Source organism: Leguminivora glycinivorella, chromosome 16 (genome assembly GCF_023078275.1).
Source record: "Leguminivora glycinivorella isolate SPB_JAAS2020 chromosome 16, LegGlyc_1.1, whole genome shotgun sequence".
In the NCBI taxonomy this organism is placed as follows: Eukaryota; Metazoa; Arthropoda; class Insecta; order Lepidoptera; family Tortricidae; genus Leguminivora; species Leguminivora glycinivorella.
Genome location: NC_062986.1, coordinates 14821241 through 14848566, shown reverse-complemented (window position 1 = coordinate 14848566; position 27326 = coordinate 14821241). Strand labels below are relative to the sequence as shown.

The following is a 27326-nucleotide window of genomic DNA, read 5'->3' as shown; positions in this document are numbered from 1 at the left end:
CATATAGTTGAGAGCGACAGAAGGGATACCGCTCACGCTGCCGAGAGGAACTTGACTAATGAGGTGGAGATTAGCGGGTACGAGCTCGACTGAGGACCAACTAGGGGAAGAGGATAGACCACTTATGTATAAATACACTGGGACATAAACAGGGGGGTAGACGGCAATATTATAGTGTTGCTGCAAATCTCCGAAGGGCATATAGTTAGTCGTGACAGAGACAATAGGGCATTGCGCTCTAGGTGCGATTTTAGCTGTGAGTAACAGAGATAGCAATAACACAAAATCATTGTACAAAAAAGTTCCACTTTCATCCTTGCTATTAAAGATAAGATAAGTACATGACATAAAACAAACTAGAACTTCTCATAAATAATTCATTCTTACCATTTTCAGTTGGAATTCTGAAGGCTTGCCTCCAGATGAGTTGTCTGTGCAGAACGGTATCCTCACCACAAGGGCTTCGAGGTTCCCACTATGTATTGATCCTCAAACACAAGCTCTCACGTGGATCAAGAAACGGGAGGCTAAAAATAATCTGAAGGTATCTTTACATTTTAGTAAGGACCCTCTTAACCTGGATACAGTAGCTACTTCTACTACCTCTAGCTTCTTCCTAGTTTTATCCCGGCATTTTGCAACGGATCATGAGAGCCGCTTTGGCAATTAATCCCAGTAATATCTGGGCGACCGAGCTTCGCTCGGTTCTATTTGAATATATCACGTTTTTAGATAAAAAAAAACTCTTATAAATACAAAAACAAAAAAAAGACAAAAAACAAAAACTTAATTTCTGGCCGGGATTCGAAGCCCTGACACCTACGATCTATCTGCGTACATTAGACCGACCTCGTACGACTGAGCTAAGCGGAATCGATGCGCGCGCGGCGAAATTAACGACCATATTTTACGTTTACTAACGCGAAAGAAAAACTCATGAAAACTCGAAAATTCGCGTTTTCCGGGATCTAAGTCTACGCTAGATCGATTTTTCACCCCCGAAAACCCCCACATAACAAATTTCAGCGAAAGAGCGGTTTCCGAGATCGTCGGTATATATAAATAAATAAATAAATAAATATACAAGAATTGCTCGTTTAAAAGTATAAGAAAAAGTATAAGATTTGTAGTAGTCCGGTTTCATAATGATGTTTTCCACGAGCCAGAGTTTGAATTGATATTGACAATAAACCACAGAATATATAATAGTACAAGTACAGAAGGCTCACTGCTTTGATGTTTACGAAATGCCGCCTTTTTAAATACCTACAAAATTCTTACAAAGAAACGAGCCGCACGTGCGCGGCGTCCGGCGATAGGGTTACCTATGGATTAAAACGAATTAATACTCACATAAAATGTTATACTATTATATTCAAGTCTTGGGTACTTTCTAAGTATATATACTGTATTTATATATTTTTGTTCAAGTTCCAACATTACAAGCCTTATTGAACTTTTTCGTGGGACTTAATTAGTAGTAGATCTGTGTAAGAATGTCCTATGGTATTTATTTTATTCATGATGTCTATTTAACTAAGTATTATTAGCCATTCGACACGCGGACATCGCATATGAACCTTAAAAAAACTCGCGACGTAAAGTAACAATAGAAAGTGCGAACGTGCATTCCGTGAGAACGCGCGCCACCCCTGAGTAGGCCGCGAACTCGCGGCCGCCAGGATGTACTTGTAGCGCGGCGATAGAATCGCGGAGTGAGCCGCCCCTGATAAACTGAAGTTAATTTCAAAATGGATGAGTTCCTTTAAGGAACTTCCTTAATAAGTCTATGGGCGAATATTTATTGTCGTTTTTTTTTTAATTATCAATGCTTACTTCAGGTTCTTTCCTTCAACGACCCACAATTCCTGAGACAGTTGGAAATGGCCATCAAATATGGAATGCCAGTACTCTTCCAAGATGTCAACGAATACATAGATCCAGTAGTGGACAACGTACTGGAGAAAAATATAAAAGGTTTGTACATAGAACATAGGTACTTACTGCGCTGGTTCAGGAACCTGAACTAGATGTTGGCTCTGACGCTAGACTTCGCCATTCGCTCCTGTCCTGCGGTGCGATCTGACGTCATTCTGTCGATTGAAGGCCACACTGGTTTTTCTGAACCTCATCGATCCACCGGTGCCGGTGCCTTCCGAGTGGACGTTTCTCGATACTATGTCTTATATTCTATTCTAGGTCTTATATGTAGATGCAGAAACCACAAGAGTTTTGGAGTTTACCTGTACAGCTCAAAGTTTACCAATTATCATATAAACAAATGTTGCAGTGGAGAGCGGTCGTACCTTCGTGATGCTGGGCAGCAACGAAGTGGACTACGATCCTCACTTCCGGATGTATCTCACGACCAAGCTGGCCAACCCGCAATTCAACCCTGCCGCCTACGCCAAGGCCGTAGTCATCAACTACACTGTCACTGTGCAGGTAAAGTGACTACTAGGCGAGTACATTCCCTTTTCCGAATATAATGTTGATTATGATCTTTCCGGCTGGTTCCAAAGTTCCAAATATGGCGACCACTTCGACTTCTTTGCCGAAACTGCTGGCATTTTCATACCCATGTAAATCTAACAAAAAAGACAGAAATACTAATCTTGACAGAAGAAGTTTAAAATAATAAAAAAATAGTGTGTAAGAAGGGACTCCACACACTATTCTTACACGCGGAAGTGAAACTTCGTAACGTGAAAATGAAAATTGGAAGGGGTATTTCAAAATTCGAGTTTGAAACACTGAGCGTTAAACGTTTAACGCTGTCAGTGAGCGTTAAACGTTTAACGCTGAAAAATTGGAAGTCGCATTAAAAGTTTAACTTCAAAAAGTTTACCTGCAATACTAGTGCATGCCACGAATTTCTGCAATTTATGGAGCATTTTACTATTTCGTTCCTTAGGGTTTGGAAGACCAGCTCCTCAGCGTCGTAGTAAGAGCAGAACGAGCCGACTTGGAGGAGCAGCGTGAAAGCCTCATCATAGAGACCAGCGCCAACAAGAGTCTGCTGTCTGGGCTAGAAGACAGTCTGCTCAGAGAGCTGGCCACGTCCACAGGCAACATGCTGGATAACGTGGAGTTGGTCAACACTTTGGAAAATACAAAGTCGAAAGCTGGTGAGGTGAGGGATCATTCCTAAATACTAATCGCAGAACTTTTGTGTCTTTAAAATAGGCCGGACTCTAGAAATTGACAGTCAAATTTCTAACTGATGCTAAATGCCAAAACTTTTCAACTATCGAATACCTAGGTCCAAGGAAATCAATCGTCCAGAAACTTTATATAAACAAAGTCTGTATCTGCTCTGCAGTCTGTACTAATATTTTCTCCATCCAGGTGATGGAGAAACTAACTCTTGCCGAAGCCACAACGAAGGACATCGAGAAGTTCCGTGACGGATACCGACCTGTGGCCAAACGTGGCTCCATATTGTTCTTCGTGCTCTCCGACATGGCTGGAGTCAACAGCATGTATCAGTACTCGCTTTCGTCTTATCTTGAAGTGAGTGCCATTTCATTTGTTTCTGTTTCATACTTCATTCAGAAGAATTCTTATGCTTCAAGTGCAATAAGAATCTTGTTATTTTTCGAAATCTGATAAAAAGGTCCGTTCTGTGATGAAAATACAAACTGCACAGCTGTATAAATGACTGGTGTGGTGTGATTGTGTGTTGAATAAGCTAAATTTGATGTTGTATTGAATATTTTATGATCCAGGTGTTTGCGTTCTCTCTGCGTAAGGCTATGCCCAACGTGATCCTGGGTCGACGTCTCCGAAACATCATCGACATGCTCACAAAGAACGTTTACGATTATGGTTGTACTGGTGAGTTAGCCTTATCCAAAGGTAACGTAAAAATTTTGCCACGGCTCATGAAAGTGGCTCGCTCGTTCGTTTCGTGAGTTCGCTTTGGGAAATAATATTAGGATTTGGCTTTCGTAAAAACTACTTAATGTCTAAGTTTTTACGAAAGCGACTTCAACCCTGAGGGTAGGTAAATATGGGAGTAGGGAGTAGGTAATCCAGTTTCCGCGCAATGTTTTCCTTCGCCGAAAGCAACGTACATGACAAAAGTTCCGAAGAAATCATTGGTACTAGCTAGACTTTAACCCCAAACTTTTAGAAAAATCTAATTAAAATCGCATGCTCATACCGCTAGGTCATCAGCGCTTCAGTCAGATCAGTATTTAGTTAGGTTTGCGTCTACAGAAATATCAGCCTATCCAATAGATATGATAACATAATCGATCACTTTCTGTTCAAAGGTATCTTTGAACGGCATAAGCTGTTGTTCTCGTTCCAAATGGACATAAAAGTGGAACAGAGCGAGGATAACGTCAGTCAAGCGGAACTGGACTTCTTCATCAAGGGTAACGTGTCTTTAGAGAAGGCTGCAAGAGCTAATCCTACTACCTGGCTTCCCAGCTCCGTAAGTATACTGCTAAAATACAATTTTTGATGGTAAAATTATAGATATCGTCTTGGTTGGATCCAACTACCGAATGTTATGATTTAATAAGAAAAAGGCGAACAATTTTGATCAAATACGACAGACTACTGACAAACCTTACGAATTGACAATAAAATTCATGGGACTACTGATGTGCCGACGGAAAGTTTCCAAAATTCTGAAATTTTCACATAGGAAAACTTCGGAAACTTTCCACACTTTGTATGGACAATTGTATGGATGGAAACTTTCCATTTCATAAATTTAAATTCCCTTTATTTTTCGTGAAAGTATCATGAATTTTTCAAGAAATTTAAGATTTTTTTGGAAAGTTTCCGCAACTTGCACATCATTACATATGGGACGATCCAAGACGACAATAAATTACAGTAAATTTCTTAATATATTCGTGGATCGAACTGAAATATTGATGCATTTCCATGTGCTTAGTGATCACTCCCGGCTTTGATTAAAAACATCGGAAACCTCGACAAGTCGACACCTTTGACAGAAAATGGTGGGAGGAATGTATAGACCAAATACGTGGAAAGGATTTTTCCGTAGCCTATTCGGGTGACTACTAGACAAAAGCCTGTTCCCTTGATTTCCACGACTCCCGATTTCGTGTTTCCTCTGGCCAGTCGATGAGAAGTATTATTATCATCGTTGTTTTTTGTAACAAGCATAATGATCATGTGTTTATTTTCAGGGTTGGCAAGACTTAGTTAAGCTGAGCAATGATTTCCCGGATGCGTTTGCTAATCTCCTCGACCACATCTCTCGTGGAGTTGATGAATGGCAAGAGGTACCGAAATGCTTTTAAAGTTTACATTCAGTATCTCTTATTCCTTATTCCTAAATTATCGCAAAAAGTAGTTTGGACAAGCCATGTTCTTTTATTAATTTCTTACCTGATGAAATAAAAACTCGTCGACAAAGTGTACATTTTTCAGTTCTCTCACTATGTCGATCTTAAATGGCCCCTTTGCAGATTTAAACGAATATTTGTTAGTGTACGCTTCGGTTGTCTCTCTCATGCTTTCTCGTGAGTCACGAGATTTAAAAAAAAATAGTGCCTACATATTTTTTAACTGATCGGGCTTGCATGTAACACCTTTAAGTTGCAGGCGTCCGCATGGTACAGTGACTGCATACCATGAAGCAGGTCATAAGGTGATGAAAAACTTTTTTTCAGTGGTTCGACAGTGACACTCCAGAAACAGCGCATATTCCCAATGGATACCGCGAAATACTCAAGCCTTTCGAACTCTTAATGTTACTGCGATGCTTCCGAGTGGACCGCATCTACAGAGCGTTGACGGACTACATCACTGTAACCATGGGCGAGGAGTATATCACCCCACCAGTTATCAGGTTTGAATACTAGTCCAGTTGATAGACAGGGACAGAAACTACGACCATGCCCAACGGTTTCGTTTTCGAGCCCTTCGAACTCTTGATGCTACTGCGTTGCTTCCGAGTGGACCACATCTACCGCGTGTTAACTGACTGCATCACTGAAACCATGGGCGAAGAGTGCATCACCCCACCCGTCATCAGGTTTGAATATTAGTTCAGTGGTCCAACAGAGATTTGTCAGAAACTACGACCATGCCTCAACGGATACCGAGTTACCGACACATCCTCATGTCATTCGAACACTTGATGCTGACGCATTTACCGCGCGCTGACTCGGGAAGGTACATCACTTTGCCTATGGGCGGGCACATCACCGATATGTCAGCAACTGTGTCCATGCTAAGGTCGCTAAGGATACCGCGCTTAAGCCCTGTTGAGCCTTAAGTAATATTTCGGTGTGTGGACCTGTTGTACCACTTATTAATATCTCTTTGCTTTTCAGCTTCGACGTGATCTTTGAGCAGACCAGCCCGTTTACGCCAGTAGTATTCATTCTGAGTCCCGGGTCCGATCCAACAGCAGACTTGATGAAGCTGGCCGATCGCTGCGGATTCGGCGGAGGCAAATTCAAGTATTTATCACTTGGGCAAGGTCAAGAAGGGGTAAGATCTGCACGTCTGTTTTTATCTGGTCTTTTTAATCGATATTTGAAACCAGTTCGGACAAAGAACTGGCTAGCATATTCTGTTCTACTAGAACTTCGAATCTTCCAAGCAGGGAAAAGTGGTGCAGTAGTGCCACTTTGAATCTCCTACATGGGGAAAAAACCCGTTTATGAATAATTCGGATATTGTTTTTTCTAGGCTGCCCTTGCTCTGCTGGAAGGCGCGATCTCCCACGGGCAATGGCTGATCCTCCAGAATTGCCACTTACTGGTGTCCTTCCTTCGGGAGCTGGAGAAGCAACTGGAGATGATGGAGAAACCTCACCCGGAGTACAGACTGTGGCTCACCACGGATCCCACGCCCACCTTCCCTATTGGCATTCTGCAGAGGTCGCTCAAAGGTAATAAATAGCAATAGCACTCCAGAACTAGAACAGAAATTACCACCTACTGGTATCTTGCTGGAACTGAAGATGGTGAAAATCCACAAAGTACAGGCTGAGGATCATCACGCCTTGATGATCACGGAACCCACATCCAACTTTCCCTGGTATTTAGTAGAGGTCACTCTAGGACTAACTAGTTAGTCGTGTTTTACTGCTGTTCACATGCTGACGTCTGAACACGCGTGTGCTTTATTGTCCAGGCCTTACTTACGTGGTTAAATATTTTTTTGAGCGTTCCGCTTTACCAGAAGACAGTTGTCTTGCAAATAAAGAATCAAAATCCATGTGTATATTTACTGGTATTTGTTCGACAGTTGTGACAGAGCCGCCCAACGGCCTGAAGCTGAACTTGCGCAACACGTACTTCAAGATGCGTGCGCACGCGCTCGAAGAGTGCACGCACCCCGCCTTCAAGAAGCTCGTCTATGTGCTGGCTTTCTTCCATGCTGTGGTCCAGGTGCTTTCAAATTATATTGAATAAGTATATTCTTTGCTGACTTTAATGCTTTGTGACTGAAATGATCACTCGCTCCGCGTCCGCTTCTGTCCCCCGCTACCGTGATAATGTGAGGGTATATACCCTTTAAAATTTCTTCTTCAAAACCAGAGTCCTTCATGTAATTTCTTCCGTAGGTGGGTTCTGTTCTACTAGGAGTTAAGAATATTAAATACAAACTACTCAAGATGATTGACCGGAACACAATATTGTAGGTATACTTACCGTGACTTTGATAACATTCTTGATCTTGACTAATCTAATCAATAACATACCTACATTGATTTAGGTAGCAAGTTGGCAATAGTATGATCTCATTATTGAAATCGGTGCCGATTTCCAGACAATTGCTATAAAACTGTAAATATTAAAACATGTGCTATAAATTAATGTCTATTCATACAAAATTTTGATCAAAATAATCTGATAAGAAACATAATGTTTACATAAATGGTCAAACAATGCAATACTCAATTTCGTCGCGTTCTTCAATCGGTTCCATGGTGTAATGGTTAGCACTCTGGACTTTGAATCCAGCGATCCGAGTTCAAATCTCGGTGGAACCTACTTTTTGGTTTTTTTGTAGAAAGTAATAAAGCTAAGATTTGCTCGGTTGATAAACTATTGTTTTTTTTTTTTTTTTTCGATAAGGTTTTATTCCTAGACTTTTTTACAAGTTATTATTATATTTTTTTTTATGGATATTAGTGATATTACTACTGAATAATACGTCTTGTAGCGTACGGCTACAAAGAACGTAGGGGGGGAAATAGTATACATTATGACATTACGATACAAGTGCGTAAAAAAGGAAGTTCGAACGAGTGGCGATCAATTAAAACACGACCGAAAGGAGTGTTTTAAATCGACACGAGTTACGAATTTCCTTTTCGCACGTGTATCGTACGACGTTTTTCAGTACAGATGAGCCTCTGAAGTTTCGACCTGGCATAAAATGAACCACTTCTCGAACTAGTGCGTAAAAAAACGACCATCTGTACTGAAAAAGATTTTTGCCTTTGCCTTTGTCAATATGAGTAGCATTTTATACAAATTTCTAACACTCATTATATCGACAGGAACGACGAAAATACGATAAAATCGGATGGAACATCTCATACGATTTCGGCGAGTCGGACTTTGCCGTGTGCATGCAAATTCTGAACTGCTATCTAGACCGGTGCTATGCGGCCAAGGGACCAATTCCGTGGTCAACGCTGAAGTACTTATTTGGAGAGGTAAGTTCAACGGTTCACATTTTTTTACGATCAGTCCGTCAAGTGCAATGTAAGCCAAAATAAGAAATAAAGCGTAGGAGGGAGCCAAGCATAGGTATTGCTATTATCTAAAGCCACCTCCGCTGAGTCCATTAGCAGGGGCGGCTCACTCCGCGATTCTATCGCCGCGCTACAAGTACATGCTGGCGGCCGCGAGTTCGCGGCCTAATCAGGGGTGGCGCGCGTTCTCACTGAACGCACGTTCGCACTTTCTATTGTTACTTTACATCGCGAGTTTTTTTTTAGTTCATATGCGATGTCCACGTGTGGAATGGCTAATAATGCTTAGTTAAATAGATATCATAAATAAAATAGGACAATCTTACACAGATCTTATTGATTAAGTCCCACGGAAAAGTTCAATAAGGCTTGTGATGCTGAAGGCTTAAACAAAAATATATAAATACTGTATATATACCTAGAAAGTACCCAAGACTTGAATATATAGTATAACATTTTATCTGAGAATTAATTCGTTTTAATCCATAGGCAACCCTATCATCCGACGCTGCGCACGTGCGGCTCGTTTCTTTGTTAGAATTTTGTAGGCATTTAAAAAGGCGGCATTTCGTGAACATCAAAGCAGTGGGCCTTCTGTACTTGTACTATTATATATTCTGTGCCATTAGATCGACCCATGTTAGCATTGGCAAACCACCATAAGGCCTAATTTAGACGGCGTGCGAACTCGCATGCGATTTTATTTACATTGCGGGATGTTGAGGTCACATACAATTTTGCACAACACTCAATAAAACTCGTATGCGAGTTCTCGTACCGTCTAAATAAGGGCCCATTTAGACGGTACAAGAACTCGCATACGAGTTTTATTACATTGCGGTATTTGATGGCTGTGCAAAATTGTATATACCCTCAACAGCCCGCAATGTAACTAAAATCGCATGCGAGTTCCTACACCGTCTAAATCAGGCCTAATTATGTGAACTCCGTCAGGATTACTCTACGGAATGTTAAAAGTCCAACAAGATATTGTTTTAACGCTGTCTGAAAGGCCATGGTGACGGATTCGTCCGGTGATATTTACAATTGTATCCATGGTCATACTTAAATTCAAAGTTTTTAAAAATCCCAATCTGTATCCAGGTGATGTACGGCGGCCGAGTGATCGACGATTTCGACCGGCGCGTGGTGAAAACCTACATGGATGAGTACATGGGAGACTTTTTGTTCGACAAGTTCCAGCCCTTCCATTTCTACAAGGACTCGGTATTCGACTACGTTATACCGCCTGATTGCGAGCGAGACGAATATATCTGTAAGTTACAGCTTTTGTATGATTCTCAACAGGAGAATAGGACTCTGGCCGTTCTATGGGCTCACTTCTTTACTATTCCAGGCATAGATGAGCAAAAACGAACGAACGAAGTGATTCGCAGTATGCTCTTCAGTTTTATTGTACAAAGCTCGACGATTTTTTTTTTCATTTTGAAACTGTTTAGTAGTAGGCACTAGGTACCAACGGCCCTCGCTATTCATACGGGCGACCGTTTTCTTATATTCGAGGTTCCCGCTGAATACGGAAAACCTATTTGTGTAATATAGCCATATCGTGCTTGAAACTTATTGTTATCAGTTTATCACTTCTCAAAACTAGTCATTTCCAAAAATATAAGTGCATTTTTCCCACGTGCTCTGTGGGGTTGAGGAATTGTGGATTAGTTTTCTGTTCTCTTAACTATCAGTACGTATATTGTTTCCCAGAAAAATTACGTCTCAAAACGTTTAACCTAATAAGCGATCCCTCCTATAAAAACTCTTCAATAGCACTGGTTTCGTAAAGTATTAAAAATTCTTCGATCGCAACTGGTTACGTTCGAAATTCTAACAAAATGATTTTCCAGTGTTCATCGACACACTGCCCTGGTGAATTCGCCGGAGGTCTTCGGGCTGCACCCCAACGCTGAGATCGGATATTTCAGCCAGGCTGTGCGAGAGATGTGGGGACATCTGATAGAGCTACAGCCTAAGACGAGTTAGTACACGTGTCAGAAATATTTGTAAAAAATCATTGATTTATGTTTTGCATTGTGAATTTTCTGAGTAGTTGGAGATAAGTATTCTAACAAGCATCCTCATTATCTAGACAGTAGACACGGAAATAGTTAAGGTCAGTGTGGGGAAGACCGTCTACCCGGAAAGACCGTCTATTGACTATAACTTTTGTGTTTATATATCTACGCCTCTCACACCTCCGAAGGTATATCAGTTTTTCATCCTTAAGCCATTGGTCTTCAATACATATCCCTAGGACGAACACTAGTTAACAATAAACTTGATTCGTGTTTCGAACTCGAGCATCGAGTTCAACATGGTTCCGCAAAAAATTAAAATAAAATAGAAGCAGTCGGAATATTTGTATATCATATATGTAACGTAGTCATTTAATAACCGTTCTTTCTGACTAGTACTATTAATCTACTCAAAACGCGTTCAATTTCTTGTTTTATGTTCTGAAATATGTAACTTAGAAATTGTGCCTACTCAGAAAGTCCGGCATAAAAAAGAAAGGCAAAACCGATACGATAAACAAGGAGTTGCCAACCTTTTTTAGGCTCTATTGGAAATAAGTCGAGTGTAAACATTATCAATATATAAGTACGTTTTTGGCTTATGATAATTGTACCGTTTTTGATTTTAACTTCGAAATACAGTTTTGGTAATGATTCGTATGATTTTACTAATATCACTCGAAAGTATTAAATAAAAATAACATAGTTGTAAAGAATTATAAGTGGTGAACAGAACTAAGCCTACTTGCGATTAAATAACGACTTTAAAACGCCCTTGTAAAAAAAAATAACTTGGTATTAACTAGGGTTTGCAATCCGGATATTCGAATATCCGAATTATTCGAATATCCGCCAATATTTTTATCCGAAAATATTCGAATAATCCAAGTGAAATTATCCGGATAAACGGATAATTTCTATAAACATTATTTTTTATTTATAAGTAATATATTTCATAGATAGACGTCACTGAAACCAATTTCGATCAATTCTTAATACGGACAATGTTATTGCTAACAAGTTAACACCTATTTATCTTCAAACTAATATTTACAAAACAAAGAAAGCCTTCGTGGACAACAAGTAAGCAGAATGCCTCACCCCACGCACTCAGTTCTTATCAAATATTCGATTAATTGGATGATTTAAAAAAACAGAAAAACGTTCAAGTATTATTTTTTAATATGAAAACGTTACCCCAACCTACTTTCATTACTGCTAATAGCTAACGTGAAGTTATCTGTAAAACCGTACTTAATAAGGGAGATTTATACCTAGATTTCCTGGTCCCTTGTTTTTTTGAAATTGAAATTTAGCGCCTCACTCCGAATTTAGCTGTTATCAGTTCCATGGCAATTTAGTACGCCAGAATTCCCTCCACTTCACTAAGAAATATAAGGCATTTTCCTTTTAAGTCCTTAGTTACATTCATACACAAAAATCGGTCTAATACTACTTATACTTTGAAATCTTAGTCGATCTACTATTCTACTGATCAGCTTGGAAACTAAAACCCATCAAATCGCTGCCGAGCAATGTGAGGCGTTTTGGATTTGAATATTTAAATAAGTTCGCCTTTGTACCTCCTCCTTCTTCATTCTTTTAAATTTTATGTCTTGTATATTTTATGTTGGTGGTACAATAAAGAATTTACTTACTTATTTATCACCTCTCCCCTTCCATTGGTACTTTGGTACCAGCCACTGTGCAACTAAGGTCTGAAATGATCCACACCTGGATAGGAAGTGTCTTCGACTAATTGGTCTTCTCTGTTTTTGGTTATTCTGTTTTGAACGAGTACCTATATCTTTGCTCACTCCTGTTCTTAGACCCTAACTAGGACGCTTTTGTTTAGAGCCTACGAAAAGAGTTTTCAACTTTTTATGTTAAGTATCCGATCCGGTCCAAGATCTGGTACGGGCGTAGGTATTTATGCAAATGACTAGTGACTACAGTGGTAGTATCAGCATGGGCAATTATGCCACTGTCTTTTAAGACGAGACATACGCAATAATTACCTGTGTACATAAGAATATAGTTAGACAAACCCAAGGAAAGAATATCTATATACTCAGCGACAGTCAGGCGGCACTCAAAGCCTTCACATCGCCCAGAGGTGACTCTTGACTGGTATTAAACGGCATCCAAGCTCTTAACAAGCTTGGAAGGCAAAACAAGGTGCAACTGGTATGGATACCGGGGCACGAAGGCTTCATTGGCAATGAAAATGCTGATGAACTTGCCAAGGCCAGGTCTGAAGACAACGTGACAAGGAACCATTAAAACGGCTATGAAAGACCATACAAAGGCTAATCACCAAAAAGAGTGGTATGCCCTGGTAGGTCTGAAGCATTCAAAGCTCTTTATGCGGAGGGTAGAATCTGGATGGAGCAAAAAGCTAGGAAAGCTAGGCAAAAGACAACTCCAAATTATAACGGGGGTGTTCACAGGCCATTACGGGATCAAAGGAATGTTGTCCAAGATGGGACACGCTGACTACACAGATTGTCGCATGTGCGGCGAAGAGGAAGAGACCGTCAGACATCTAATGTGTGAATGTCACGCCCTCGCCAGACAAAGAATGAAGAACTTTGGACCAGGCTACCTAGTACCAAAGGACATCAGAGAGCTACCCATGAGCCTCATCATCCGATACGTGGAGATCACAGAGAACCTCCTATAGAGTAGCAGTCTTGTATATTTTGTTCGCGATACGAGTCACCAGTGCCAGGGGTGCGAGGAGCGGGCGGGGAATGTGTTAAGCGCGCTGTGATTGGCCGTTTCAAGGACGGCGGGCAGTCGCGCCAGATGAAAGGGACTGTCCCTTTACTGACGCGTAAGTGGCCAATGTAAGTTGACCTATGCCGGCTCTGAATAAATTATAAATATGACTTTTATGTGGAATGTAATGACGTCTGTTTTTAAATTTGAGCTTCTTGTTACCTTTCCACACCATTTCACACTACAGGTGGACATCTTTAAGACATCAAAATACCCTTTTTCAATTTTTTTACTGCGAAAAACACGCGCTGCTTTCGGGTCTGTTACTTGGTCGCTACTGATCGGGCACGGCGAGCGCCCGCGCCTATATCAGTGCAAATACTAGGAAGGCTGGCGACCGCGAGTCGTCTTGTAATGGATGTCTATAGGGGTTGGTCTGTGGTGGAGATGGTCGAGAAGCTCCTGAATAGCTGAAGGATCTTAAGATCGAAGGGGGTAATTGCACAAAAGATCCCGATGGGCCGAAGTGTATCCGGAAGGGCCCCGCAGATTTAAGATAAGATGAGTATCCGATCCGATCGAGCGAAGGACCGACTCCTATACATTCTCGAAATCATTCAAGGCGCCATCTTTAATTTTTGCCTTTGACATCCTTCCTATATCCAATATCGGAACGGATAATATGACAACGCTGTATGGCCCTATAACCATCATCATATCAAATGATGTTGTCTCACGTTCCACTCTACACAAGCCATCCTCTCTACCATCCATTTCCAAGGTAAAGGTGTTGTCAGAAAAACTTCTCGTTATACCTAACACATCAACAGCTCACTATCTGATTGTAAGATTCTAGTCATAGAACTAAAGATAGAGAGATAGGTGTGTTTTAATTTCTACAGTTTGCTGATTTACGCAAAAAATAAATAAAAATTTAGGTAAATTTCGCATTATGGCGCTCATCTATCTCAGCCGTTATCAATTCCACGCTTATACGCACCTGTAACATTAATTTTGTTCCATTTAATAAATTATCCGAAATTATCCGAATTATTCGAATATTCGAATAATAAAAAATGTATTATTCGAATTATTCGAATATTAAAAATCCGTCGGATAATGCAAACTCTAGTATTAACAATGCCAATTTGACGTATTTTAACAAAGGCTGTAATGGATAAATAGTAGGTAGTATTAGTATTTTTTTATTTAGCATTTAATAGCACATTGTGCATCAAGAGAAGGAACTTGAATATTACTAACGAGAGTAAGTTAAATCGCGACGGCATGCCAGAGCGATTTAAAGACTCGAGTTTGTAATATTCATACTCCCCGAGTTACACACAATGTTTTTCATCACACTTGCAATATAAAATTATGTAAAAAGTATTCGCAGGTGTTCGTTGGAAAAACAGTATTATGCAATATCTGGACCTGAAAAGAAAAGGTTATGAACCCCATCTACGGGACATATGCCGGTCTTGCCTTATAAATAGAAAAATGCTTATATGTTCAAAATTTCAACGTTATTTTAATAATTATCTAGCACATTCTGCCCCGTTATTACGTAAAATAACAATGATCATGATTTTGGAACCTAGTCTCATATGAAATTACGCGACAACAAGCACTAGACGGTCTTTCCGTGCTCATCGCGGGAGAACGGTCAACCCGCCGAGCCTTAAAAAATGTGATTTTTATCACTTAAAAGTACCTTATTTCACCAAAATACTGTAAAATCTTTGTAAAATATAATATTTGCTATCCCATAGGACCATGCGCATTACGCCAGACTGCATTAATTATAGAGTTTTATCCACTCAAACTTTATTTCAAATAAACTATGCCGGTCTTGCCCGCACTGACCTTAAATACTTTCTCGTTACTTAGGCCCACTTGCACTAACCACCTAACTCAGGGTCATCTGTCAAATTCCATATAAAATGGTCGGTTTAACCCTCCATTTTCGTTGGTGCAAGTGGCCCTTACTCAAGTATCTTTAATTCAAAATTTTAATTTGTATAATATTATATTCCATGCTGCTCTAATTAATAGCATCAGTTCTGAAAAGTAAGTAGTAATACCTTAGTATAATAAGTAATCAATCCTGATAATTAAGTATATCATATACTAATTAAGTATCAACCTTTTTATCCACTAGATACTAATTACATGAGTATAAATCAAAGACAAGGATACTTTGAGAAGATGTACCTAATTGCTTGTAATTGCCTTTTCCTGCGCAGTTAATTAATAAGTGATTATGATTGTCGATCTATGATGTACTAAGATAAATTCTAAGTAAACTAACGATGTACGTTTGGAATGTTTTTGCTGCTACTTTAGACGGAAGTCCAGGTACGTGTTGAAAAAGCAATAATAATATAAAAGAGGTACTTATCTTGAAATGCATTTCCTGGGCCAGCCTAAGGTTTCATGTCAGTGAATAGAAACCTTAGACATGTATCTGTTTTCGCACACCCTGAATACAAAGAGTAAAAGCAACATGCATAATACACTTAGCCACAGTATAAAACCAGTAATAATGCTTCGCCCCAACGCAGCGAGGTGCAGAGAGTACATGCGGAAGATGATGCCGGTCGCGACAGTACGCGCCGCGCTGCGTGGCGCCGCCGTGTCGCGCGCGAGAGAGACCAAATACCGATCTCGTCGCCGCTGCCGGAGTAATACTCGAGTCGTCCTTATACTGTGCCTTAGCAGAAGAGGTTGCTGATATTTTAATTCTCACCGCTCGCACAGTCACATTGACGGCATGAAGTTGGGGTGGTTGAGCTGGGACAAAAGTATCTAAACCTACGCACGGTCGATAAACATAAGAACAGGCGATCATAATAATTATGAAGCCTTTGTTCAGTATTCGTACCGGACAGTAAATTACGATCCTAAGGCTTTATTTCTTCACAGGCGAGGGCGGCGGCGCCATGTCACGAGAGGACTTCATCGACAACATCGCCGTAGACGTGCTAGCCAAGCTGCCGCCGTTGTACGAGGTGTGGCGCGTGCGCAAGGCTTTCGAGATGAACCTCACGCCGACCGGAGTTGTGCTCCTACAGGAACTAGAACGGTACTCTTTAGTAGCTTTTATCTAGTTTGAGTAAGTGTAAGGTCTGAGTGCACGCTCATATTGGGCGTGCAGCGGAGAGAGCCTGCGGCGTGCATGTCAAACAATGGAAGCTCATACAAGTGTCTTGAATCGACGCTGCATAGGGTGGACGCACGCTTGCCCGCCCCGCCGAACGCTCCGCTCCGAATGTCCACTCAGGCCTTTCACTAATTTAAGCAAGGGACCATTGTGATTCCCATCCTCTCTTTCATGATTGAAATCGAGACTAAGGGCCAGTTGCATCAACCACATTTGACAGACACATCATCGTCACGCAGCAGACTTCTATGGAACTTCCAATACAATAAAATTTAACGAACGCTTGAACGGTGACAGACGGTTTGATGCAACCGGCCCTATTAACTTGTATATGTTCCAGGTTCAACCGCCTGATCAGCCGCATGCGTACAACCCTCACGCTTCTTCGCAAAGCGTTGGCGGGCGAAATCGGCATGGACGCTGTTCTAGACAACGTGTCCTATAGCTTGTTCAATGGACAACTGCCTAACGTGTGGCGGGCACTCGCCCCAGCCACTTGTAAGGGGCTGGGAGGCTGGATGGATCACTTTATGTCTCGGACTAAGCAGTACACTGACTGGGTAAGTGATCTACTGGATTGTTGGACAGCTAACTCCTTGTTCAGCTGAAGTTAGCCCTTCAGGCCTTCTTTGCAAGGTGTATGGTGACGTGCTGGACGTGTCATACAGCCTGTTTGTGTGGCAAAGGGTGGATGGACCACTTCATAGCTCGGACTAAGCAGTAGATACATTGACTGGGGAAAGTGTCTAACAACCCTTGATAACTAACTCATTACTTCCAGCTGCTGGCCGGCAAGATTTTTATCTTTTCCTAAGCGAGCTGGTTGAATTGATTATTTTATGTATCTTTCTATTATATAACTGATTGGATATATTGTACCTCTAGATACGTGTATGTTTCACGTTCTATAACAATTCTTGAGGGAAGGTTCCCTTCAACTTAAAATTTACAACATGAAATGTCTTTCAGGCCACAATAGAAGAGCCAGTGGTGATCTGGTTATCGGGGCTGCATATCCCCGAGTCGTACCTGATCGCGGAGATCCAGATCGCGTGCCGACTGTACACCTGGCCCCTCGATCGCTCGACGCAGTTCACACGCGTCACGCAATGGACCTGCGCTGACGACATCGAGGAGCGACCGACTACCGTGAGACATTGATATACACAGTACACACTGGGTTTTACCGCCAGGAGCCTGGGAAACCGGCCAGATATGTCAGGAGCCTGGAAGACCGGCCATACTTTCTTCTGGTTGGTGCAATAATCCAAAATGAGTATTGGCCTCCAACACAAGAGCACGCCACTTTGCTCGATCTTGAGCGGTATCGTGCCAGCTATCGCCACACCTCGGACACTGGCGATCAAATATATGAAAGAGGCGCGTTCCTAACACACATTTTAAGCTCGTGTAGGTGAACGCGTACTATGCTTTTGTATGAGTGAAATATGACAGGTCGACTGTTCGCGTTTTTGACAGGCGGTAACTGTGAGGTAACCGAGAGAGGGTGAGCGCCACTTTCAGCGGGGAGCGGAAGTGGCCATACTGTACGATAGTACTCTTTATTATACTGTGCTATCGCCGATCCTCCACTCTATCCGCAATATTTCGGGTGACCAACAGGGGCCCATTTCTCGAAGCTATTACAAGTTACAAGTGGTCAATGTCTAATACGACAAGTTGAAAAGAGACATTCGCTTGTAACTTTCAGTTTTGAGAAATGGGCCTCAGGACAGCGACCATTTGTTCGACCCAAGTAGGGGCCTACTTTTTGGTTGCCCGATCTTTACCAGATAATGACCGTAACTAGGTGTTTTTATTTCGGTGACACGTTTGTTTCAGGGTTGCTACGTCCGCGGTTTGTACCTCGAAGGCGCGCGTTGGGACCTCGAAGACAAGTGTCTGCGACGCTCGCACCCTAAAGTATTGGTCACGGAGATGCCCATCATATACATCATTCCCATCGAGTCGCACAAGGTCAAACTGCAGGTAACCAGAAAATAATAAAGGAGCTTGGTTCTGCCTTGACTTACTGCATGTCCCGTTGTCCCGCTTTTATTTCTTGAGTACACTCTGACTGCAATGGTTGTCTCTGCTATATTGCTTCATTCATATTTTGTACGAGAAACCGAGCTCTAAGGAGCGCTTGCAAGGGAGCAACACTACCGCACTTACTGAATAGTGCAACTTTTATCCATACGCTTTCTCATCTCAGCTCAAAAATTTACAGATCTTGACCACAAATTGTATTGAGTTTCTGTAGAATACTCGATCGTATGATGTTAGTTTCTTAGGCTGGCTTTAGTATCCGGACCGGTCGGTCGGTTCGCGTGGTCACGCGGAGCCATCCGCACCGGACTAAGTAATATATGTTTCCCCACACTAAGCTCGAAAACACGTGTTTTATCTTTTAAAGCCAGCGGGTAAAAAACGCATCATATCCACTAGTGGGTAAAGTAATTTGACCTTGAATATAGTCAAATTAACTGCTTTAAAATTGATAAAAGTAAGTGAATCTAGTAATGAAGATGATTTACCACCGTGGAACTACTGGAAGCAGTGATAAACGCATTTTTTGCGTTGTAGTTTCTTCGCTATAGTGAGGGGAAAAGTTTTGTGTTACACACGCGTGCAAATGTATTTTACTTCTCGTGTATTGAAGAACTCGCTAAGTTCAGGATTCTGTTATCGAACCACTCGCTTCGCTCGTGGTTCAACTATATAATGCTATCACTTGCTCGTTTTTCAATTCCACACTCGGCATTAAAATACAACTTTGCCCCCTTGTATAACAAATAACTATTAAATTTAGGGAGCGTTTTAGAGTGAAGCGGACGACAACATCAACTTCATAGAAATCGGCCGTGCGGATCGCTTCGCGTGAAACTAAAATCAGCCTTATAGAATGAGAAGGTGATAGGTACCTTCTGCTGAATCTATGTTTTTCTTTCGTCAGAACACACTCCGGTCGCCAGTGTACACGACGTCGACTCGCCGCAACGCCATGGGAGTGGGTCTGGTGTTCGAGTCCGACCTGTGGACCGCCGAGCACGCGTCGCACTGGGTGCTGCAGGGCGTTTGCCTCATCATGAACACTGACTAGAGCCATGTGTGAAACCCTAGTATTACTATTAGCACAGTATAATAAAGAGTACTATCGTACAGTATGGCCACTCCCACTCCCTGCTGAAAGTGCTGCCCACTCCCTCTCGGTTACCTCACAGTTACCGCCTGTCCAAAATGCGAACAGTCAACCTGTCATATCTCAGTCATACAAGCATGGTACGCGTTCACCTACACGAGCTTAGAATGTGTGTTAGAAACGCGCCTCTTTCATATATTTGATCGCCAGTGTCCGAGATGTGCTATTAGTACCTATGTAGCAAGGAGCTTGCCTGATATGATGGCACAGACTGAAGGTCAGACCGTCAGAGGGATGACATGATCCAATAATTACTTAGTTAAAGCCTGACCAGACATATATGACTACGCGCCATTTTGCCGAATTTCATTAGAACTATTGAACTGTCACTTCATACATCAGAATAACAGCGCCCTCCTGACAATAGTCATACACATATATTTCGCCCAAATTAATTGTTTAATTTTCTTTTTATTGTTCTCTATGTATGTCTTTTTCTCTCTTTGTTTTTGTTATCTAAGTTTCGTGACGCATTGGATGTACTGTAAGGTCATGTAAACATGTTAAAAAAAAAAAAAAAACATTTCTGGTCAGGCTTTATGTGTTTGTCGCAGTGGGTCTCGCGTTTCTCTAGGGGTCAAGGACCCGCCTTGGATTGGGGGATTGCTGACCAATCTGGGCAATGCATAACTAACAAGAACTGTGGAGATGGGATATCGCAATAAACGAGAATAGTGGTGTCTTTTTCCCACACCGGAGCAGCGTGCGGAAATCCGCGGCAGTTTGATGATCGTGTAGCGTGGAGCATAGTTGTAGCAATAATGCTGGCATTTATTGGTCAACAGTATTTCTACTTGATCTCATAGAAATGTAGGGTAAACTACAGTGTAATTGGCAGTTGGCATTGGTTAGATGAAGTTGTGTGCCTTACTATTCTTACTAACATTAATGTAGTTTACACTTCCTATATTTCCTAATTTTATACTTTATTTTATTGAACTGTGACTGCATTTTAAGGTAAAATGTTTTAATAATTATGTAGCCCTTATGATATTAATAAAGACTGATTTTAAAAACATGTTTTATTTAAAATTAGATAATAGTTTTAGACTTAGCTTGTGGTAGGCATAGATTATAGAAGGAGGAACTTAGGAAGTCTCTAAGCGGCTGCCATTTGACCCAGCCCTTGTTTTGTAGGAACTCCTTGGTTAGATCCTTTCCCACGAAGTGAGGATCCTGAAAGTAAAATATTAACTTAATCCTTTGAAGGTCAACAAAACCTAAATCAATATTTTGTTTGGAATGAGAAACAAAGAACCTTATTATTATTGAAAGTCACATATAAATATAATAATTTTTTTGATTTATATTTATTTGTATGCCTTAGTTAACACTTTGGACACCGCATACCCGACACTTGGGCACTCATAAACTCAGATGCTGGCATACCCAGTAGTCGGGCAAGAGCTATAAACCTTCCGACAACTCTGAATCTGACAAGAAATTTTCATGTGGAAAAGCAGCGTAAAATTTTAATTATTTCATTGTATAATAATTATAATAAAGTCTATATGGGCTATGGATGATTCTCTAAAGTCGCTGTCAATAGAATTTGCAAACAATGTAAACAAACGTAGTATTCAAAATGCCTTTAATTTCCATTCTGACTAATCAAATACTGGCTTTAAAATGTGTTATTCGGTCAATTCATATCACACCATGATCCTAGACCATTAAAACAATAAAAGAGTGTTGGAATATGGATATTTCAACCATTCAGTTTGTTTACATCGTTTGCAATTTCTATTGACAGCGACTTTAGAGAATCATCCATAGCCCATAGACTTTATTTTACAATGAAATAATTAATTTTTTGGCTGCTTTTCCACATGCATATTTCTTGCCAGATTCAGAATTGTTGGAATTGCCACTTCAAATATTATGTCAACCAATAGTGACAATTTGCCGTACATAATGGGCTCATCATCAACTATGCTAACAACAAACCATTCATGCTACAACCCATAACAGAATATTATTAACATGATGTTCAGGGTGTACTAGAATTCATGCATATAGGTACCTAATAATTAACAACAGTAAAAATCTTACTACAATTAAGAGACTGGCTTCAGACTTATCCACATGAATCCCCATGATGCCCTTAGAAGAGCAGTCCACATCTCCGCCCATCATAATAGGGCTCCCAAATTTCTCAAAATGGGTCTTCAAAGTTTCCACTATGGTACTTAAGTTGTCTCCTTTGTTGACATGCACTATTTTACATGGAATGTCATATAACTTGTCTATTACTAGACAGACCTGAAATTTAAATAGATTTATTTGAAAATTAAACATTGGACATGGACCGTGGCTCGCCCACCACTGATTTGATCCTTTTATTAAAAATATTATGAAATATTGTGTGTTAATTTATCTCTACATACTTATCACTGACATTAAATCCATCAGTGTATATAATGAAAGATATTTTAATAAAATGTATTCAGTTTTTTCAAGTTTCAATTAAATAGCTTTTTCTTGTAGTGGGAAATTAAAACAACTATTTATAGTATTCATCTCACCTCAAAGCTACCAATCCATTGCCTAGACCCTAAAAATGATCTAGGTTTATCTTCTAGCTCAACTAAAATCTCTTGAATCTTTCTGATTGAAGGCACTTCCACATTTTGCTGAAAATTGTCGTTCATCCAGGAGCAAAGAGTTTGTAATGTTCTGTAACCACATCCCCAGCCCTGAAAAATAATAATCAAAAGTTAGTTCATAATATTTACATGAAACAAAATATATTGTACTTTTTAGGTTAGAAAAGTTTTAGTGGGTAAATATACTGTAAAATGATACATAAACTTACTCTGTCATCAAATCCATCACATAAATAATGGTAATATTCATAATTTCCAGAAACTAGATTAATATTTCCGGATGAAAATTGAACTTCAGCGCCTTCGTGGACGTTTGACAACAAATTTGTCATTTTTTTTTTAATTGCGTTCCATTTCAGGTGACAGAAGAACTTAAAAAAAATCTCGATGTTGCCCTTTTATTTTGAGCTCAATGAGGTTCAATATTACGTTTAAACTCTGTCAAACAAGTCTGTCTGTAAATAAGAACAAAGAAAACTATATGCATCCTTTTCTTTAGGGTGCTAGAGAAAAGGATACCTATAGTTTTCTTTGTTCTTATTCACTGACAGACTTGTTTGACAGAGTATACTTATTAATTATTTAATAAAGTTAAAACTATTTTGAAGTAAACTTAAAAGTTATAAAAATTACACTAAAATTTAACCTTTCAATAATTATGTTGCGTCTCGGCTACCACCATCCACAATTATTATAGCTTAGAATTTAAAAAAGCCATGGCACTAAAATGGCGGCTTTGAAAAATGTACCTCACCGGCCAATAAAATACGGTCTTCATAAAAAACTCGTGCCTTGTGTACAAAACGAGACGAGAGATCATTGACGAGCCAATAACACTTAAAATATGGAGTTTAACTTAAAAGTTGATTGATAATGATAATATTGATACTGTAGGAGCGAAGGTTTAATTCCCATAGAAAATTTTAATTTCGCGCCGTTTTTTAGTGCCGAGATTTCGTTGACCGTTAAGTAATTAACTGAAAATATTTTGAATAAGCATCCAATTAGCGGAAATTCATATTCGTCTCAGTTTATCAATGTATTTTAAATACCTATTTGTTTTTCTTGTTAAATTTCTGAGAGTAGGTTAAACAAGTCGGTTTCCGCGTAAGCCCGTATTAAAATAATTCATGAATAATATGTATATATTCAAAATACATAATATAATTATACCTATATATATGTACCTATATAATAACAGATGTCTACGTGGGTAAATAATTTGCAGTAATTAAGTGGTAATTAAAGCCGTTTAAGAATTAAGGTACTTATTACCTACTTATTTGTATAAGTACCTACTTAGGTACGTCAAATTTTATCCTAAAGAAAATATATATCTCGCTTTTGTTGGAAGGTAGCCTGGCTATCACCGCGAAAGTCAGTTTTGTAATTTTCTCTGTCAATGAGATCATGCCTGTAAAAGAGAAAAATGTCCCAATGTGAGAAAAATATATGGATTAAGTAGGTAATTTTCGAACTATGGTGTTGTGGGCAGGCCAGGCACTCAGATCTACCGTCTTTACTTTCCTGATTACTATTCCTGACGGTGTTTACGGAAACTGAAAATCTCACCAGATTTGGAGGGTTGGTTCATGGAGGTACATTTTGGCGCTCATGACGGTCCCTGGAATGTTTATATACAGTATGGAGTATGGACCATTTGAATAGAACCCCCCCCCCCCCCCCCCCCTGAACTTTCCATATCTACGTGCTTAGTGTTTTATCCACTTTTATCACGTTTGTTTGTATTGTCTGGTTACAATGATAGATACTACTTAGACATCCGCTGTATTGTTAATAATTTCGCGCATACCTACTGAAAAACACTTTTGTTCCTATGAGAAAACATTTGTGCTAACAAAGATGTTTTTTCAGAGGCCATAACACTTAATTTACTTATATTGTTTCCATCCTCATATTGTAGATGTGGACAAATTACATCATCCTCTTCCTAGAGTTGTCCCAAGTTTTTGATATAGCCTTGGTTTCGTTTGGTTACTAATCCCAAGAATAGGTAAGTATTAGAAAGCAATGACGGAAAAGGGTTTATTAGAATGACAAACACCAATCATGGGACATTATAAGTGCATAATTAAGAGAAAAAAAAAGAAAATTAACCCTTAAAAGTAAGTAGGTAAGTACCTATACTCATAGCTGGGCACCGTTAATCAAATAGTTAACTTCGATAATCGTTAATCCGTTACTTAAAAAGTTAACTTCGTTAATCGTTAAAGCGATACATTTCGGTAGATTTAACGGAAGTTAAAGTTAATCGATAATCCGTTAACACGTCATAAATATAGGATTCCACTGTAGGTATTATGTATTTCTATTTACTAAGTGTCCACCAAAAACCATTAATCCCTGTGACGCCAATCGGTAAAAAACCGAAATGTAATAATTACGGTTCTTCAGATTGAGATTTGAGATGACAACTCGATGCTGTGGGCCACGATAACTTGGTAGAGTAATCTAAGGCCCGCGCCGGACTCTAACTCGATGCGTCGGTTGCGCGATTTGTCTGTCATACCTGATGATTGCACTCTATTCCCAGGTTAGTGATTGATCTAGCACGCCTAATAAAATTAAGAAGATCTCGAATAAGTGATCCAAAGTCGCCAATTGGTCTTTAGACTGTTTATAACCGACGGATCTGCTTTTACCGATAAAACCTAGGTTTTGCCGTACTACGGGCTTTTACAGTAGCAGTAAGAACGTGGTTTTCGCGGCGCAGCGAGCCGCTTGGGGTGCTGGATTAACGATTAACGGACTCTATGAAATTTAACGGAAGTTAACGAATCCGTTAACATTTTTTAAAGTTAACTTAAAAGTTAATCCGTTAATCGAAATGTTAACTTCGTTAATTAACGATTAACGGATTAACGAGTTAATGCCCAGCTATGCCTATACTACCTATCAAGAACCATTTACAAGTATAGCCAATTACTGCAATTATATGTAGGTAGGTAAAATAGTTATAGCAAGGATTATTTAATATAGGATTGACAATCTTCATACTAAGAATCGTACCTCCATTTTTTAGTGCCACCTATCATTAACTACACTGATGATGCCTATTTTTTTTTTTCGAAAAGTGTATCGACGTGATATCATAATATTTAAAAAATACAACCTGTCACTTGTTCTTATAAAAAATAAAATAAAAACATGAAAAATATTTGGGGAAATTGCGCCTACGGGTACGCCTTTTTGTATGGGCTTTGTCAGTCCCGTATTTTATCGTTTTTACTCAGTAGGTATAATCTGTTAAACCGTCTTTTTTGAAAAGTGAAATAATGCCGTAGGGTAAGGTGGTTGACAGTGGGTCGCTGGTGCACAATAGGTCACGCACACTACGACGAATCCAAATACACTATTATTAATTTATTACGCGCCATGGATACCTCTGGCCAACACGTACCTACTAGCTCAGTGCCCACGGGACCGCGCGAACAGAACGTCGTGTGCAGGTGTGAACGTGATATATCACTCCGCGGGCAACATATTTACGTAAGCTGGAATTTATCGTATAATTTCGAATTATGTGCCATTGAATATCTTGTTATCGTTTTTATTACTACCTTGATTAAAAAGCTATTGTGTGCTTTAACATTTTCCGCTGTAAATATTTTTTTGTATTTGTTTTTAATTATTTAATTTTTTTGGCGTGTGGGTTGACACTGGGTCATATGGATCAAGTACACAATGGGTTAGATTTAGTACACACTGCTATGTTACAGACTGCTGCGAAAAAGGGTCACCTGTAGAAAAGAAGGCGGAATACCAAATGAACGAGTGGAAAAAGCATTGGCTGCCATTAGAAAATCTTGGAAGACTATTTTTATGTGGCTCTTACTTATGTTGTATGGTCAGAAATGTTCATTTCAGAAATATTGATCTCATAAAAGCATTTTGAGTAGTTAATTATTTATATACGCATAATAATTATTGGTCTAATTTTCTTACATTATAAAGTTTAAGTTAGATAACAACCAATATTTATTTTTGTTTTATTGTATGGCGGTTGACAGCTTGTAGTGGCCGAAACTGAAAATTCATAGAAATTAGATCTTTTAGTTAGATGGTCAGTACACCTATGTTACTAGGTTTGATATTTATTATTGACTATTTTAATAAAAAATAATACATGTTCTGTTTCATTATTTTTCCCCTTGTCTTTCTGATATGATTCTCTTTGGTCCACTGTGGACCACTGGTATATTCATTGTTCACACCCCCTGTTGCACAGTGGATCAAATTCCTTTTTTTTTTAAAAGCGTTAGTGACCCGACATGGCTCATAATACAGCTTTTAAACCACAACACAATAAATCTTAACACTTTCGCTACCAAGAACCCGACTGTCGGGCACACCGCTCGTAGAAGCGTAGCCGATTACATGGGTTTCCCCGTATGTAGCGAAAATGTCGTAGCGCCGCGTAGAGCCCGGTTTCGAAAGTGTTAAATAAATTATGTATATAAAAGTCCACACAAAATGTAAATATGTCAAACCTTTCCTGAGATATGTCCTCTGAAAAATAGAGTGATCCACTGTCAAGCATCTTACCCTAAGTTTATTTAGGTATATTGATGAATTATAGACTACCTTTTCCTTTGATTCGTATGTTCGCCCTTTGCTCTAGTCTCGACTTCAAGGAGTTCGAGGCCAAACGTTCGTTAGGTATACTCTGTCAACCAAGTCTGTCAGTAAATAAGAACAAAGAAAACTATATGCATCCTTTTCTTTAGGGTGCTAGAGAAAAGGATACCTATAGTTTTCTTAGTTCTTATTTACTGACAGACTTGTTTGACAGAATATAGTAGGTACTCTTACCCTGCAGGCCTAGCACATGTTGGCCGCGGGAGTATGTCGCCGCGAGATAGACTACCTGTCCTTATGT

At 39.8% G+C, this 27326-nt stretch overlaps 2 protein-coding genes and 1 non-coding gene across 3 annotated transcripts in view; 2 read left to right on the top strand and 1 right to left on the bottom strand.

Moving 5' to 3' along the window:
• Positions 1 to 19873, top strand: part of LOC125234939 (dynein axonemal heavy chain 10) — a 77747-nt gene extending 57874 nt beyond the window's left edge. Inside the window, 20 exon segments of the mRNA XM_048141362.1 lie at positions 397 to 544; positions 1842 to 1977; positions 2291 to 2445; positions 2915 to 3133; positions 3349 to 3513; positions 3729 to 3837; positions 4278 to 4441; positions 5172 to 5267; positions 5658 to 5836; positions 6324 to 6483; positions 6685 to 6886; positions 7246 to 7388; positions 8507 to 8665; positions 9809 to 9984; positions 10567 to 10697; positions 16381 to 16540; positions 16959 to 17178; positions 17588 to 17767; positions 18461 to 18607; positions 19575 to 19873. Of these exon segments, the coding sequence (XP_047997319.1) occupies positions 397 to 544; positions 1842 to 1977; positions 2291 to 2445; positions 2915 to 3133; positions 3349 to 3513; positions 3729 to 3837; positions 4278 to 4441; positions 5172 to 5267; positions 5658 to 5836; positions 6324 to 6483; positions 6685 to 6886; positions 7246 to 7388; positions 8507 to 8665; positions 9809 to 9984; positions 10567 to 10697; positions 16381 to 16540; positions 16959 to 17178; positions 17588 to 17767; positions 18461 to 18607; positions 19575 to 19721 (3196 nt within the window). The 3' untranslated portion in view covers positions 19722 to 19873.
• On the top strand, positions 7922 to 7993 carry Trnaq-uug. The gene has a single exon. It is a non-coding gene; the product is annotated as a tRNA-Gln (tRNA).
• LOC125234535 (probable Ufm1-specific protease) lies at positions 19868 to 23139 on the bottom strand. Its single transcript, XM_048140809.1, has 5 exons — positions 23073 to 23139; positions 22636 to 22821; positions 22346 to 22516; positions 21873 to 22082; positions 19868 to 20996 (listed from the first exon to the last, which is right to left on the bottom strand). The coding sequence occupies exons 2-5, from the start codon at positions 22756 to 22758 to the stop codon at positions 20853 to 20855; spliced, it is 648 nt and encodes a 215-aa protein (XP_047996766.1). The 5' UTR covers positions 22759 to 22821; positions 23073 to 23139; the 3' UTR covers positions 19868 to 20852.
• Positions 23140 to 27326: the final 4187 nt, after the last annotated feature.